This window comes from Adiantum capillus-veneris, chromosome 5, assembly GCF_014529385.1.
Source record: "Adiantum capillus-veneris isolate H3 chromosome 5, ASM1452938v2, whole genome shotgun sequence".
Classification (NCBI taxonomy): Eukaryota; Viridiplantae; Streptophyta; class Polypodiopsida; order Polypodiales; family Pteridaceae; genus Adiantum; species Adiantum capillus-veneris.
In genome coordinates this window covers 18859999-18874108 of record NC_140935.1, presented here as the reverse complement: position 1 = coordinate 18874108, position 14110 = coordinate 18859999, and the positions used below count along the sequence as shown (strand labels likewise).

Sequence of the window (14110 nt, the reverse complement as noted above, 5' to 3'; positions counted from 1 at the left end):
AAGATCTATCTAGCAAGGATGGCCCATTGGCCCCTCTTCTCTTGGCCATTGGGTCACATCTTTTAATAACGATGCTCGAAGCTGCTGTGCAGGGGGATATTCATTTACATGTGTGTGTGTGCGCGCGTGTGTGTGTATGTGTGTGTGCGCGTGTGTGTGTGTAAAAGAGAGAGAGAGAGAGAGAGAGAGAGAGAGAGAGAGAGAGAGATAAAGATTGGAGGAGGTAGAATAGGGAAGGGGGGGGGGGGGGGGGGGGGGGGATTTTGAGTAGAGTGTGCTGCAAATACGCGGCATACCCTGCTCCTCCTTTCTTTTTTAGGGCCAGCTGTTACCGCGGATATTACCATGATGTTTCAAACGGATACAAAGGTATCTGAGATAGCAGGGGGGAGGGGAAGTCCGGGGGGTACATACCACCTCCCTCTACCCATAGATTTTATCATCTCCTATCTATAGCCTTTTAATTTTTTTAGGCACTGAATGTGATCGATGTCTCAGGGACAAACTCCCTTGCCCTTGCGCCAAGTGTAAAAGGGCAATCCCTTGCTTGAGGCACATTGCTTTGGATAACATGGAGAACGAAGGGCTATGACGTCCTTGAAAAAGCACTCATGTAGATGAGAGTGACGTCCACTCCTCGCTTGGGGAGGTCCCCCATTGGTCTGTGTTCGGTGGTGGTGCTCTCGCACGCAAGGCCAAAAGACAAGGATAAGAGCGCCTGGGCGAAGGCATGATGCATGGTGACCCTCCCACTAGCTCTACTTTGACAGCTCCCCCTCACGCATCTCAGGGAAACTTTGAGCTTGAGGATGAGCACATGTTTGACATGGTTGATGAGTTATTGGCTCCCGAAGGCATCATGTGCGAGAAGGATTGTCGACTGTGCACTCGACGGACAGTAGCAATGGAGGACAAATTGCTGACGAGTGTCAGAACACCTATCTACAATGGTGCATAGTACTCAATGCTCAGGGCAGTGTTAGAAGCTCTTAACCTGAAAGAGAAATTTGGTTGGAGAAATGCAAGTGTAGGTGTACTCCTTGGGTCAGTTCTTTTCATGCCTTTTTATACATGGCACTCACTGCTTGTATATGTATTAATAATCTTTTTTGGTTGTAGTTTAGTAGGCAAAATGCTTCCTAAAGATCACCACATGCCTTCGGATTGTCGCCAAGATAAATCGTATGTCACTTCACTTGGCACAGAGTATGAGTGCCTTTTTATACATGGCACTCACTGCTTGCATATGTATTAATAATCTTTTTTCGGTGTAGTTTAGTGGGAAAAATGCTTCCTAAAGATCACCACATGCCTTCGGATCATTGCCAAAATAAATTGTATGTCCCTTCACGGCATGGAGTATGAGTGCATCCACGCGTGCATCAACGATTACATACTATACTGCAATGAGCACGCACGTGCTACCTCATGTCCCGTGTGTGGGGAGCACTCTACAAGACCGGAGTGAGTGGGACGCACCTACCTGTAGGGTATTGAAACATTTTCCACTAATCCCTTGCAGTCAATACATGTTTAAAAGTAGGCCTATCATGGAGCTTCTCACATGGCACGCCAACCATCTCTCAAATGATGGAATGATGTGTGTCCCTGCCATTCACCTGCATGGAGTCACATAGAGACATAGTGGCCAGCTAGAGTCTGGACACTTGAGGCTTGGGCTGGCAAGCGACGGTGTCAATACCTTTGGCACCAGGTCCACTTCATGGAGCACTTGGCATGTGGTGGTGATCATCAAGTACAACATTCCACCATGGCAGACAACCAAGAAGGGCAATATCCTTCTTTCCTTGTTTGTGCCTGGAAAGTGCAAGGTGACAAATATTGATGTCTATCTCAATCCCCTTATCAAGGATTTGGAGAAGTTATGGAGAGGCATCCCTTTTGTAAATGTCTCACTTCCAAAGAAGAAGAAAGAATCCACTTGTGAGGGGGAATCCTTATGTGGACTATGCATGACTATCTTACAGAAGCCATTGGGAGAGGAATCCTTATGTGGACTATGCAGGATTTAGAAATATTTTTGGTATGTTATTTTCATTCTCCTCTCTAGTTCCCATTTGTAGTTTGAAGTTTCTCTCTAATGATGTGATGTGTGTAGGGTTGTCCATATTGGGCCACAATGCATGTCCTACTTACAGGCCATCATTGGTGACAGAGAGGCCACATGCCTTGCGAAAGGTAATCTATCCAAACAACCATCGTTTCTTACCCCAATAACAACCATCATTTCTTACCCCAAGGTCATACCAAATACAAGGATCCAACAAATGAGACGTCTTTAAAGTGCACGATGGCATATTTGGCAACTACTTGAAAAGAGCACTACAACAATGATCCAACCTTGACTACTCTGCCGAAAGGCATGTCAAGGTATCCAATTACACCACCTCTTGGATCCCATGCACATATTCAAGAATGTAGCTCATACCTTGTTGGACCACATTATTGGCAAAAGGACTCATAGGGTACAAGGGAGGATTTGAGGGTTTTGAAACATCTCCCTGCCTCTCCCATTCCACGCCAAGCCCCCCAATGGGAAGATTACGCTCCCTAAAGCGCCATGGATGCTAGCCAAAGAAGAGCTAGATCAAGTGAAGGGTACTATTGTGTCTATTCGCACATAGACATGACACATGAGGCCACTTTATTGATAACAAAAGTATAGGCCATGTGCACATTGTTGCAAAAAATAGAGCTTAAAGAAACTAACATAGGTGCTATCATCTGGTAAAATGTGGACACACTTCACTCTATCATGCCCATGGCCTCTTGACACAAGCCGTTTAACTTCTAAGTTCAACTTCTCATCTTTGAGGCTGCTTGCTTTACATGGAGGCGCATGCATAACTTTAGGACTTTAGGATGGAACAAACCCTTTGTAGTTTCATCTTTATCCACATAGCTAGCTATTGTTCCATGTTTTAATATCATTTCTTTATTTTTTTGAAATTTTATATATTATTCTTTAATTTTTATTAACAAGCAAAACAAAGGGAAAAATCAAAATTTAAATGTAAGCGCTAAAGTGGAATTCTGTAATAGTCGTAGTAATTTTTGTGGCAATAATCATGATAATACTGATGGAAATAAGCACGGATATATCCGCAATAATATTTGAAATGCAAAAAAGTCACCGTCTGCTCTTCTCTGTCCAACCCATTTTGGACTCTCTCTCTACAAAACGCAGTAAAAGACAACGGTAAACAATTTGAGAATTTCATATTGTCCAATGAAGAAAACCAGGTATGCAGTACTCAGGTTTTAGAAAGCCCAAAAGAAAACACTTCTTCCATCTAACATTGCCATTAGTCTATTATTTTAATTTAACAAAAAACAATCATCAGATTAAACCACCCTTGAATTTGTCTAGAGGAGCTAACTTGGTTGGTTTTCAACCTCCGTGACCTAGGTCATGGGTTCGAAGGCAACCAAGCGACCCATTGCGCACGCAATTTGCTACAAAAAAAATCACCCTTACATGTATCTTAGACAGGTACCGCAATGGTTAAACCCAAAATGCTAGCAATGAAAACGATAGGCAATCAAGTGAAGCAAAAGCAAGATTGGATTGAGATTATAATACAAGCGTGAGAGAGTAAGGTAAATAAAGCATAGTAATATAGTCAACCTTAAACGAGCAGTAGGTCATCATCTGAGCATGTGGAATGTGGAGGCTCTCTACTCCAACTTTCCAATCCTTCACACAACCAAAGACAATTGCAACTCCCAATAACTTTCGCCCAAACTCGCCACTTCTCAATGCTATCTAACATGGGGTCCGAGTGGTGCGCTCTACGATGTTAGTCCCCGATGGACTGATGGCTTAACCAACCCGCACGCATCACATGATTTCAAAGGCAAACATAAAATTGATAAATAAACTCAGGCGTCCACTATCCCCTATCTTGTAGCTTACTAAACTTGTCCTTGTTTACTTCTCAAAAATTTGACGGCATTGCGCATCTAATGATTCTCGCTCGGAATTTCTCACTATGGATTCCATGGTTGAGGCTTCGTTTAATATTCCGTGTTAGATAGTGCTAAAGCTCACCATTTCCAACAACTTTTGCCCAAACTCTTATTTGATGACATGACACTAGACTCTTTTATCAAGTTATCTCTCTCTCTCTCTCTCTCTCTCTCTCTCTCTCTCTCTCTCTCGCACGAATATCGAGACGTTGTCGGGGGATAATTGTGCGAAAGGTGAGCCGGGAAGGCATCGGGCCCTTGGCTGTGAGAGGTGCGGGAAACAAAGTGTAGCAGATGCAATTATCAACAACAGTATTCAAAACAAGCAGTCCGTCTAATTTCCAGTTAATCGATAGAATCCATGAATAATCAATCCTTAATGGAAGCTTAAATGCTTTTACAAGGAAAAATCTGACAAAATCTGGCTTAAACCAGGTGTTTAAACAAGAAATTGATAAAATTCTGCTTACTTTGCCTTCTGCTCTTCAATTCGAGTGGTTAATAAGCTTCAAGCTTTGGATTATGGCTTATGAAGGGGTTTAAGCTTACGAGGATTAAGCAAGTTTGAAGATTCGGAGGAGAAGCTTAAGAGCTTCTCGAGATTAACTTCCCATGAGGAGGAAGAGAGAGCTTAAGTCGATCTTGGTTATCAAGGGCTTAAGGGTATGGAGCTTAAGAAAAGAACTTAAGGGGATTTCGATTATCAAGAGCTTAAAACTATGGAGCTTTGGAGATTATGCTTAAGAGTATGTATTAAGAGCTTAAGGCTATCGAGCTTCGGAGATTATGTTTCCCTATTATCAAGAGCTTAAGAGCATCCTTAGGCGGAGAGAAGAGCTCAAAGAAGATGGAGCTTAAAAGTATGTATTAAGAACTTAAGGCTATCGAGCTTCAGAGATTATGCTTCCCGATTATCAAGAGCTTAAGAGCATTCTTAGGCGGAGAGAAGAGCTCAAAGAAGATGGAGCTTAAAAGTATGTATTAAGAGCTTAAGAGCTTTTTACTATGGAGGTTCACAGATGGTGTTTTCGAATATGTATTATGAACTTAAGAGTTTTCAGCTTGAGGAGGGATCTCTTCAGCCCAAGGAGAGGAGAGAACTCACGATGATTGTCCCCCCTTTTTTTAGTTGCATGTTGCCCCCCTACAAATAGCCTACCCATTAGCGATGTCGCTAATGGGTGGCTGATGTGGCAGGAACCGCTGCTTATGCCGTGGCACACCGAGTTCGGACCTGCGTCAAAACCGGCGAATCCGGTGCCGAAAAGTAGCGTGAGGAGGTTTTGCATGCTTTTCGTTTCTCCGGTGAGGGCATCCGAGGCCCGTATCTGCAACTGCGAGCTTCTTTCTCCATGCGCAGTTTCTCTCTCGCTGCCCTGCTTCTACGCCATGCCTTTTTTCGTCTTTTGTTTACACACTCAATAAAACCCTTTTTTTTTGTTTTGGGTGGCACCACCCCATGGGCGGCCATTTTTATGTGCCCTTGGGCGGCTAATCATGGGCAACATAATTGTGGCCCTCGGAGTTTGGGCGGCCGGTTAAGCTTTGGTCTTGGAGGGTTTTAAGCGCTTGTAGGGCACCACATTTGGCATACATATCGGCAAAAAAGCTTAGGACTTCATGTCCAATGCACATGTCGGCCAAAGCTTTGCCAGGCTTATTCATTGGCGGCCATAAGCATCGTAAGGGAATCACATTCGGCATAAATATCGGTTAAGGCATGACTTCCTTGACTTCATTTCCCGCATCCACTGATTAGCAATATCACCGTGAATTCTACTGCCCACTCTAGTGTGTTGAATGGCACTATGGATTCCAAGATGCAAGTATCTCTGTCCGTCAAAGCTAAGCATATGATAAAAATACTCCCGCATCGGCCCACATTTGGCATACAGATCGGGCACCGCACTACATTAAACCAGTTGGATGACTGATCAAGGCGACTAGGGCTGTTCGAACCCGGCCCCCGACGATACTTAAACTGGCCATATCTTGCCTACCGAAATCCCGATCATTGATCTGAAAAGACCAACGTGCTCCACAAAGTGAGCACTTCGGCGTGATGGATTCATTTCATTTTTATTCCGTCAGCTGTTGTTGCCCAATCTAGCATGGATCTGCAATCAACTTGAACTTTAAACTGCCATAACTTCTTCATCGTAGCTCCAATCGACGAGCCGTAAAGACAGGCCGGTAGAGCACATCAAGCACTGCAGTTCTAGGACACAATACCCCATCCTTGTTCACTTCAAGCATAACACTTTTTAGCATCATTAAGGCATGTTTTGGCCCTTTCAGCTGCATTTGACATACATTCTACATTGAACTCGGCGTGCAACCAGCCCTTAATCACTGTTCATTAAACATATAAGCTTCAAACAAACTTAATGTGCATTTTCCTGGCATCTTTCTTTGCATGGGAGCGGAGCTGCACGACATTCACCCCCTCTAAACCTCCACAGCCTCCGGTCTGTGCCAATTGCACTTAATCAGCTTCATTAGAATCATCATCAGACATATCATCTGACGCATACATAAACATGATTCTGTGGAGGCGGATTTGAATGGGAATCTTCAAGAAAAATCTCGCCTTCTCGCTTCTTGAACAGCTTGACCCTTTTTCCTGCAATAGGCACTTTAAGCATAGTACCATCTAGTTCACATAATTGATATGTTGCATTATCAAAAACATGTTGCACCACATATGATCCAAACCACCGTTTCACCATTTTCCGCATAGCAGTGTATTGGTTCTCCAAGCTACTGTCATAGACAAGTACCCAGTCACCTTCCTTGATAGCATGTGGTTGTAGTCTATGCTTTCCATCAAATGCTGCCTTGTTCTTCAATCTTGCCTCCTTAAGCTTCTCTTTAGCGTGCTCAATATCCTCTTGACGCCTCTCAAGCTGTCGAATACGTAGAGCAAGCAAGTCTTCAGTAGACATACCTTCCTCCCATGGCATTATGGTCCAAGTTGTAACTGCTTCCTCCGTAGGCATAATGGGTTTCTGCCCATGCATCAATTCGAATGGCATAAATCCTGTAACTGAACTTTGAGTAGTGCGATCAGCCCACAGAGCAAATGGCAAGAGAATAGGCCAATCACCAATATGTCCTTCACACGCCTTTGCTAAAGATTTAACAATGCGGATGTCCTCTTTCACTCTTCCCGTTACCTTCTGGATTATATGCCGTGGTGAGGGCGAGCTTAATGCCCATAAGAGCAAAAAACTCTCGAGCTTCATTTGCATCCAACTCTCCTCTATCTGCAATAATTCTGCCAACACATCCATACCTAGAGATAACATCTTCAAGCAAGAACTTGCATACTGAACTGGTAGCTTTGGTACGCAAAGCTCTGCCTTCCACCTGATTAGTAAGATCTTCCCTGGCAAGAACAATATATCTCATCTTCCACACTCCTACTGCCATTGTAATAAGGTCCACCACCCACTTGTAGTGCATAGCCAGTGGATAGGTGGGATGCAACCCATCTCTATGTCGCACATTAGAGTATTGTTGACATATTAAGCATGATTCCACAAATTGAACCACATCTTTATACATACCTCTCCACCAATATCGGTCTTTAATTTTGACAAAGGTTGCCTAGGCTCCTCTGTGTCCAGCCCATAGACTTTCATGAAACTCTTTAATCACTTGCTGTTGGGTTGCTTTGTCGCAAATAACTCGTTGTGGTACCCCCCCTGGGTGCTTCGGTTGCTTCCATAAATGTCCGTCTTTCAGGAAATAGCCATAGGCCTTTTTCCTGATCTTCCTGAATTCTTGATCACTCCATCCTTCTTGTCTAGTGAGAGTACTTAGGTAGCGGCCAATCATAAGCCACTCTCTATCATAAAACTCTTCGGAAAAGACTTCAAAAACATGAACAATACTACCACAGTTGGCATGTAGATAAGAAGACGTGTAGAACTTCAATCCAACATCATCACTCGTGGTCAGCATCTCTTCTTCATCTTCAAACCTGGCTCTTGATAACATATCAGCAATAGGGTTATCTCTACCTGCAATATGACAAAATTCAGGGTTAAGAGACTTGATATATGCTATCCATCGTAGCATGGCAATGTCCGGAGTAGAGCAATTTGCAATCATTCCTATCAGTGGCAAGCAATCTGTCTCTACCACAACGGAAGCTTCAATAAAGTATTCTTTATCGGTCCTTAAAGCAGTAGCAACGCCCAAATTTCCCTCTTAACTTGTGGATACCCTCATTGATGAGCATTGAGCACCTTGGCTCCAAATCTCACTGCATACCTGTGTCCTTCAGCATCATCTTGACCTATAGCCCATCCAATACCTATCGGGCTAGTGTCAAATGTTAAAATAACTGGCCTGTTGCATTTATAATCAACTTTCCTCAAGGTCGGAGCCTCAAGAAGCATCTTCTTTAATTTCTTAATAGCTTCTGTGTGAGCTTCTTTCTAAAAATACCTCTTACCTTTTTGTAGCAATTGATACAGCACCTTTACAACATGGGCAAAGTGCGGCAGCCAAATACGATAGAACACACACGCACCTAAGAATCGACGAACCTCGGTAACTGAAGAACATGTGTCCTTCGTCTTTTGGATTGCTTCAACTTTTGCAGGACTTGGCCTTCTTCCTTCAGAATTGCACATGTGTCCCACAATTAAGACCTCCTTAGCTCCAAAAGTCGATTTTTGACCTAAAAGTGTTAAGTTAACTTCTTCAAGCCTTGATATTATAGCATCACAGTCAGCGATATGTTGAGCAACAAACTGTCTGCACCCCCTCTGGTCTTTTGCTTCATCTTTTGAACCTTCTTCACAGCCCTTAATTGGTAGATCATCAATGAAAGGCATGGTAACATGTAGGATAAAGTCCCTTAATACCTTATTCATGACGTTCATCATATGAGCTACTAAATTAGTAGCACCCTGTGGTAGAGTGCACATCCTTACCAAACCAAGAGGAGTATGCATTGTAGTAAGATCCCTGCTCTCCAAAGCTAACTAGAATTGATCATATCCTGAATAAAGATCGCCCATGGAGTAAATAGATCTACCTGCAAAGGCCTCAACAAATTCATCCACAATTGGGCCAGTACCCCCATTGCGGATTGTTACCTTGTTAACCGGTTGCATATCTTGAATGAACCTTAATGTGCCATTTTTCTTTGGAACAATAAAACATCGATTAGAATACGGAGCACATGACGGCTCGAAAATCCCCATTTTAATCTTTTCATTGAGCAAATTGATGAGCTTTGGCAAGTGAGCTTTAGGAACTAGAATAGGATGCAAGCTCCATGTCATGTGTGGAACAGTGAAAATAACCATTGGTGAAACAACACTCGGATCCACACACCCTATCTCACTTGGCTCAAAAGCGAAAGCTTTACCATGTTTTTCGAGCATACCTTGAAAACATTTGATCTCCTCTTCATCAAGGAAACCGTCTTCACCAACCTTCAGCTGCTGCAGTGTCTCCTTAGTAAACTTGTGCCCTATGTTCTTAGGATCTCTGAGTATAGGCTGTCGAGAAGCCTCCTTGATCATCTCATCACTTCCTTCTGGCAGCGGTGTAGCCACTGGCCTCACTTTCTTTGCAACAGTCTTGTATTTGGTCTCTACCTGTGCTTCAACAGTTTCACCTGAATCATCTTCAATATGCATAAGTGCTTCATATGAACTTAACTCATCATACATGTCCATTGAATGAACCTTGACTACTTCAGTTCCACTTTGTAACCTATTTTGCATGATCTCTTCAAGCACTGACATAGTATCTTCATAAGATACCTCTTCAAAGATTCCTGAAATCACATCATCAGATTCAAGCACATCACAACCCTGCAATTCACTTTGAATACCTCAAACATACTGCTTTTCCCACTTTGGCAGATCATTAAATTTTCTGAAAGAGATTGAACCTTCAGATGTTAACCCCAAAACCCCCGAAGAGAAAGCTTCTCTTTGCGAGAACTTCTCCTCACTTGTACCACCATAGTCCCGCTTTATAATGGCACTCCGAGAAAATCCTGTGCAAACCTGTGTTCTCTAAACTCCTTGCGTATCTTCGGCATTGGATGATCACGTAGACTGTCCTTATTTCTAGCATGGTCAACACATACAGTCAAGAATTGCACTGCTTTTTTACCATCACGGCTCCGAACCTTGGCATAGGCCGAGCCATCATCTAGCACTTTGGTTTCCATTCGCACAGCCGTAATGTATGGTTGTTACCAGAATTAAAGGATAAGAGGAATGCTCCTGTATAAAGAAGTTTTGCTCATCACAGACATCCCGTACAGTTACCTTAACATTGACACATGCACCATAAGGGTCGCCTGGAAGCATATTGGCAAATCGAATCCGCCAACCATGGTCCACATCAATAGGCCATTTCCCCTTTTTGTGCAAGCTTTTAGCCATCAAATTGATCTCCGATCCATGATCTATGAGTGCTAAGACCGGTTCTTCGATGTCGCCAAGCTTTACAACAGTTTCGGTTGTTGCTCTTGCCCAATGAGTCCTTGAAAAGTGACTCCTTGGTATGATTTCACTATCTTCATCTTCATTGAAATGAACATGCCTTACCTCAGGTATGGTTGGATTTAACACCACCACAGACCTCGACTCTTCTTCTTCTTCAAGATTCGCCAAATACTCTTCATAGTCGTCTAGAATTGCTTCAATGTGGCGTACCGTCTGGCACTTTACTGACTCCGGCTCCTGTTCACTTGGTATCTGCTGCTTTCTTTTAATGATATCTATTATCTCCTCATGAAACTCACGTTTGGCAATCCCCAATATATCACCCAATGTGAGCTCCACCTTGCTATTCAGAATTTGCTCTTCAAAGACTTTATTTAAATCTGTAGCTAATTCAATGTCAGACTTGAGCTTATAAGAGGGTCCCCTGGGTTTACCTTGCTTTTTGTCCTTAGGTGCATCCTCCATCACCACTTCAGGAGCGGGCTTAGGAGCAGGACTTTCTTGTTTCTTGTTGTTGAACCTCGTTGTCCTCTTCGATGTCCCACGAGCTTCTTCATCTCTTTTCCGTTTCTCTTCCACCATGGCCTCATTAGCTTGAGACTTCGCAATGAATGCATACACTGAGAGGGAATCCACTGGATCAATCCACCCTGTGGTTTCTCGAATTGGATTCCCAACTTGCCGCAACTTCCCATAAGTTACCTGTCCAGTTTTTGCTGTCTTCAAAGCATAAGGCCACAATTGACCCTTGATACTTGCACCATCTTCATCACCCTTCCGCGCAGACTTGCAGCCCATCAACTATCTTCTTCATGCCGCCCCTACCGAAGTTCAGGTGGAGCATCTCACCTGTTGCCCTAAGGTGTATCTTCTTGTCCTTCCAGAGCACCACATTCTTTTTATACGCTTCGTCAAATTCATCACATTCCTTAACATACTTGTGGTCTTCACTGTCACACCACATGCATCGGTCCCAGCCTTTGCGTGGTGGCTGCTGCCTAGGCTCCGATGTAGACCCCTTTGGAGCTAGACCATCAAATATAACAGCTTTCAAATTCAAGTTCAATTCTTGAATACCTTTTACCAATTCGTCAAGAACTGGCTCCTCCACTCTGGGTATTGCCGAGGTTGTTTTCTCTTTAGGTTCCTCCTCCGCAACATCCATGATGTCAGCCACGATCATCTTGTCGCCTCTCATCTATCGTTTCACGATCATGTTGACTGCTTCGGTGAATACCTTCCAGTCGGATGTTAAGCCCAATTCTCCACTTGGATCCTCTAGCAACTGCACTAAACTCTTCTGAAGTCGAGGATCAGCAGCCTGAATGAACAACTCAACCTTCTGATCCCTCATTGAACGTTGCTCTGTCGAAGAGAGTTGCTCAAATTTCTTCTCAAATTCCCGCATGATTGTTCTTCTTCTGCACCCACTTCATGAAACTTTGCCTGGTTACTGTTTGAGAATCCTCGAGGAAGTATTCCTCCTGAAGTGCCTTCTTGAAATCCTGCCAATTCATGCCTTGAAGCACCTGAATTTCTTTAATTCGACTTCTAAGTTCCGGCTTAGCAATCAAGTGGAATCCTTCTACTGCGTTCTGATCATCAATTCCATTCTCTTCCATTGCGTGTTCATAGATGTTGCAGAATTTGCTACTATCCCGGCCTTCAAATCGATGCAATTTCTCGATAACTGTGTGCCGAGCTTTACGGATCCTATCCGAAAAATTGTAATGCTGTTGAGCAGCCTGCTGTTGTTGCATGTAAGCAGCAAATTGCTGCATCATTTGCTGCATGGCAGCCTCTTGCGGTGTCGACATCCTTCTTCACCACACTGCTCACCCCGGCTCGTTTTGTGTCGGGTTCACCAAGAATGTCGGGGGATAATTGTGCGAAAGGTGAGCCGGGAAGGCACCGGGCCCCTGGCTATGAGAGGTGCGAGAAACAAGGTGTAGCAGATGCAATTATCGACAACAGTATTCAAAACAAGCAGTCCGTCTAATTTCTAGTTAATCGACAGAATCCATGAATAATCAATCCTTAATGGAAGCTTAAATGCTTTTACAAGGAAAAATCTGGCAAAATTTGGCTTAAACCAGGTGCTTAAACAAGAAATTGATAAAATTCTGCTTACTTTGCCTTCTGCTCTTCAATTCGAGTGGTTGATAAGCTTCAAGCTTTGGATTATGGCTTATGAAGGGGTTTAAGCTTACGAGGATTAAGCAAGTTTGAAGATTCGGAGGAGAAGCTTAAGAGCTTCTCGAGATTAACTTCCCATGAGGAGGAAGAGAGAGCTTAAGTCGATCTTGGTTATCAAGGGCTTAAGGGTATGGAGCTTAAGAAAAGAACTTAAGGGGATTTCAATTATCAAGAGCTTAAGGCTATGGAGCTTTGGAGATTATGCTTAAGAGTATGTATTAAGAGCTTAAGGCTATCGAGCTTCGGAGATTATGCTTCCCGATTATCAAGAGCTTAAGAGCATTCTTAGGCGGAGAGAAGAGATCAAAGAAGATGGAGCTTAAAAGTATGTATTAAGAGCTTAAGGCTATCGAGCTTCGGAGATTATGCTTCCCGATTATCAAGAGCTTAAGAGCATTCTTAGGCGGAAAGAAGAGCTCATAGAAGATGGAGCTTAAAAGTATGTATTAAGAGCTTAAGACCTTTTTACTATGGAGGTTGGAAGATGGTGTTTTTGAATATGTATTAAGAGCTTAAGAGCTTTCAGCTTGAGAAGGGATCTCTTCAGCCCAAGGAGAGGAGAGAACTCACGATGATTGTCCCCCCTTTTTTTAGTTGCATGCTGTCCCCCTAAAAATAGCCTACCCATTAGCGATGTCGCTAATGGGTGGCTGATGTGGCAGGAACCGCTGCTTATGCCGTGGCACACCGAGTTCGGACCTGTGCGAAAACCGGCGAATCTGGTGCCGAAAAGTAGCGCGACGAGGTTTTGCCTGCTTTTCGTTTCTCCGGTTGGGCATCTGAGGCTCATATCCGCAACCGCGAGCTTCTTTCTCCATGCGCAGTTTCTCTCTGGCTGCCCTGCTTCTACACCATGCCTTTTTTCCTCTTTTTGTTTACACACTCAATAAAACCCATTTTTTTTGTTTTGGGTGGCCACCCCATGGGCGACCATTTTTATGTACCCTTGGGCGGCTAATCATGGGCAACATAATTGTGGCCCTCGGAGTTTGGGCGGCCGGTTAAGCTTTGGTCTTGGAGGGTTTTAAGCCCTTGTAGGGCACCACATTTGGCATACATATCGGCAAAAAAGCTTAGGACTTCATGTCCGATGCACATGTCGGCCAAAGCTTTGCCAGGCTTATTCATTGGCGGCCATAAGCATCGTAAGGGAATCACATTCGGCATAAATATCGGTTAAGGCATGACTTCCTTGACTTCATTTCCCGCATCCACTGATTAGCAATATCACCGTGAATTCTACTGTCCACTCTAGTGTGTTGAATGGCACCATGGCTTCCAAGATGCAAGTATCTCTGTCCGTCAAAGCTAAGCATATGATAAAAATACTCCCGCATCGGCCCACATTTGGCATACACATCGGGCACCGCACTACATTAAGCCAGTTGGATGACTGATCAGGGCGACCAGGGCGGTTCGAACACGGCCCCCGGCGATACTTG

General features: G+C 43.7%; 1 protein-coding gene across 1 annotated transcript; it reads right to left on the bottom strand.

Annotated features, from left to right (window-relative positions):
• Window positions 1–6509: 6509 nt before the first annotated feature.
• On the bottom strand, window positions 6510–7557 carry LOC147456962 (uncharacterized). The gene is made up of 3 exons (XM_086513253.1): window positions 7364–7557; window positions 7167–7285; window positions 6510–7036 (listed from the first exon to the last, which is right to left on the bottom strand). Exons 1-3 carry the CDS (start codon window positions 7555–7557, stop codon window positions 6510–6512), a joined length of 840 nt encoding a protein of 279 aa, XP_086369379.1.
• Between the last annotated feature and the right edge of the window lie 6553 nt (window positions 7558–14110).

Bases quoted from the DNA above. Each gene is read 5' to 3' on its own strand.
- LOC147456962 (XM_086513253.1), bottom strand. From the start codon at position 7,557: ATGTATAAAGATGTGGTTCAATTTGTGGAATCATGCTTAATATGTCAA. The intron at 7,286-7,363 runs TCAGGTGGAAGG...TGTTATCTCTAG, and splicing joins GCCAGGGAAGATCTTACTAA to GTATGGATGTGTTGGCAGAA. The intron at 7,037-7,166 runs GTAACGGGAAGA...CTCAAAGTTCAG, and splicing joins CACGGCATATAATCCAGAAG to TTACAGGATTTATGCCATTC.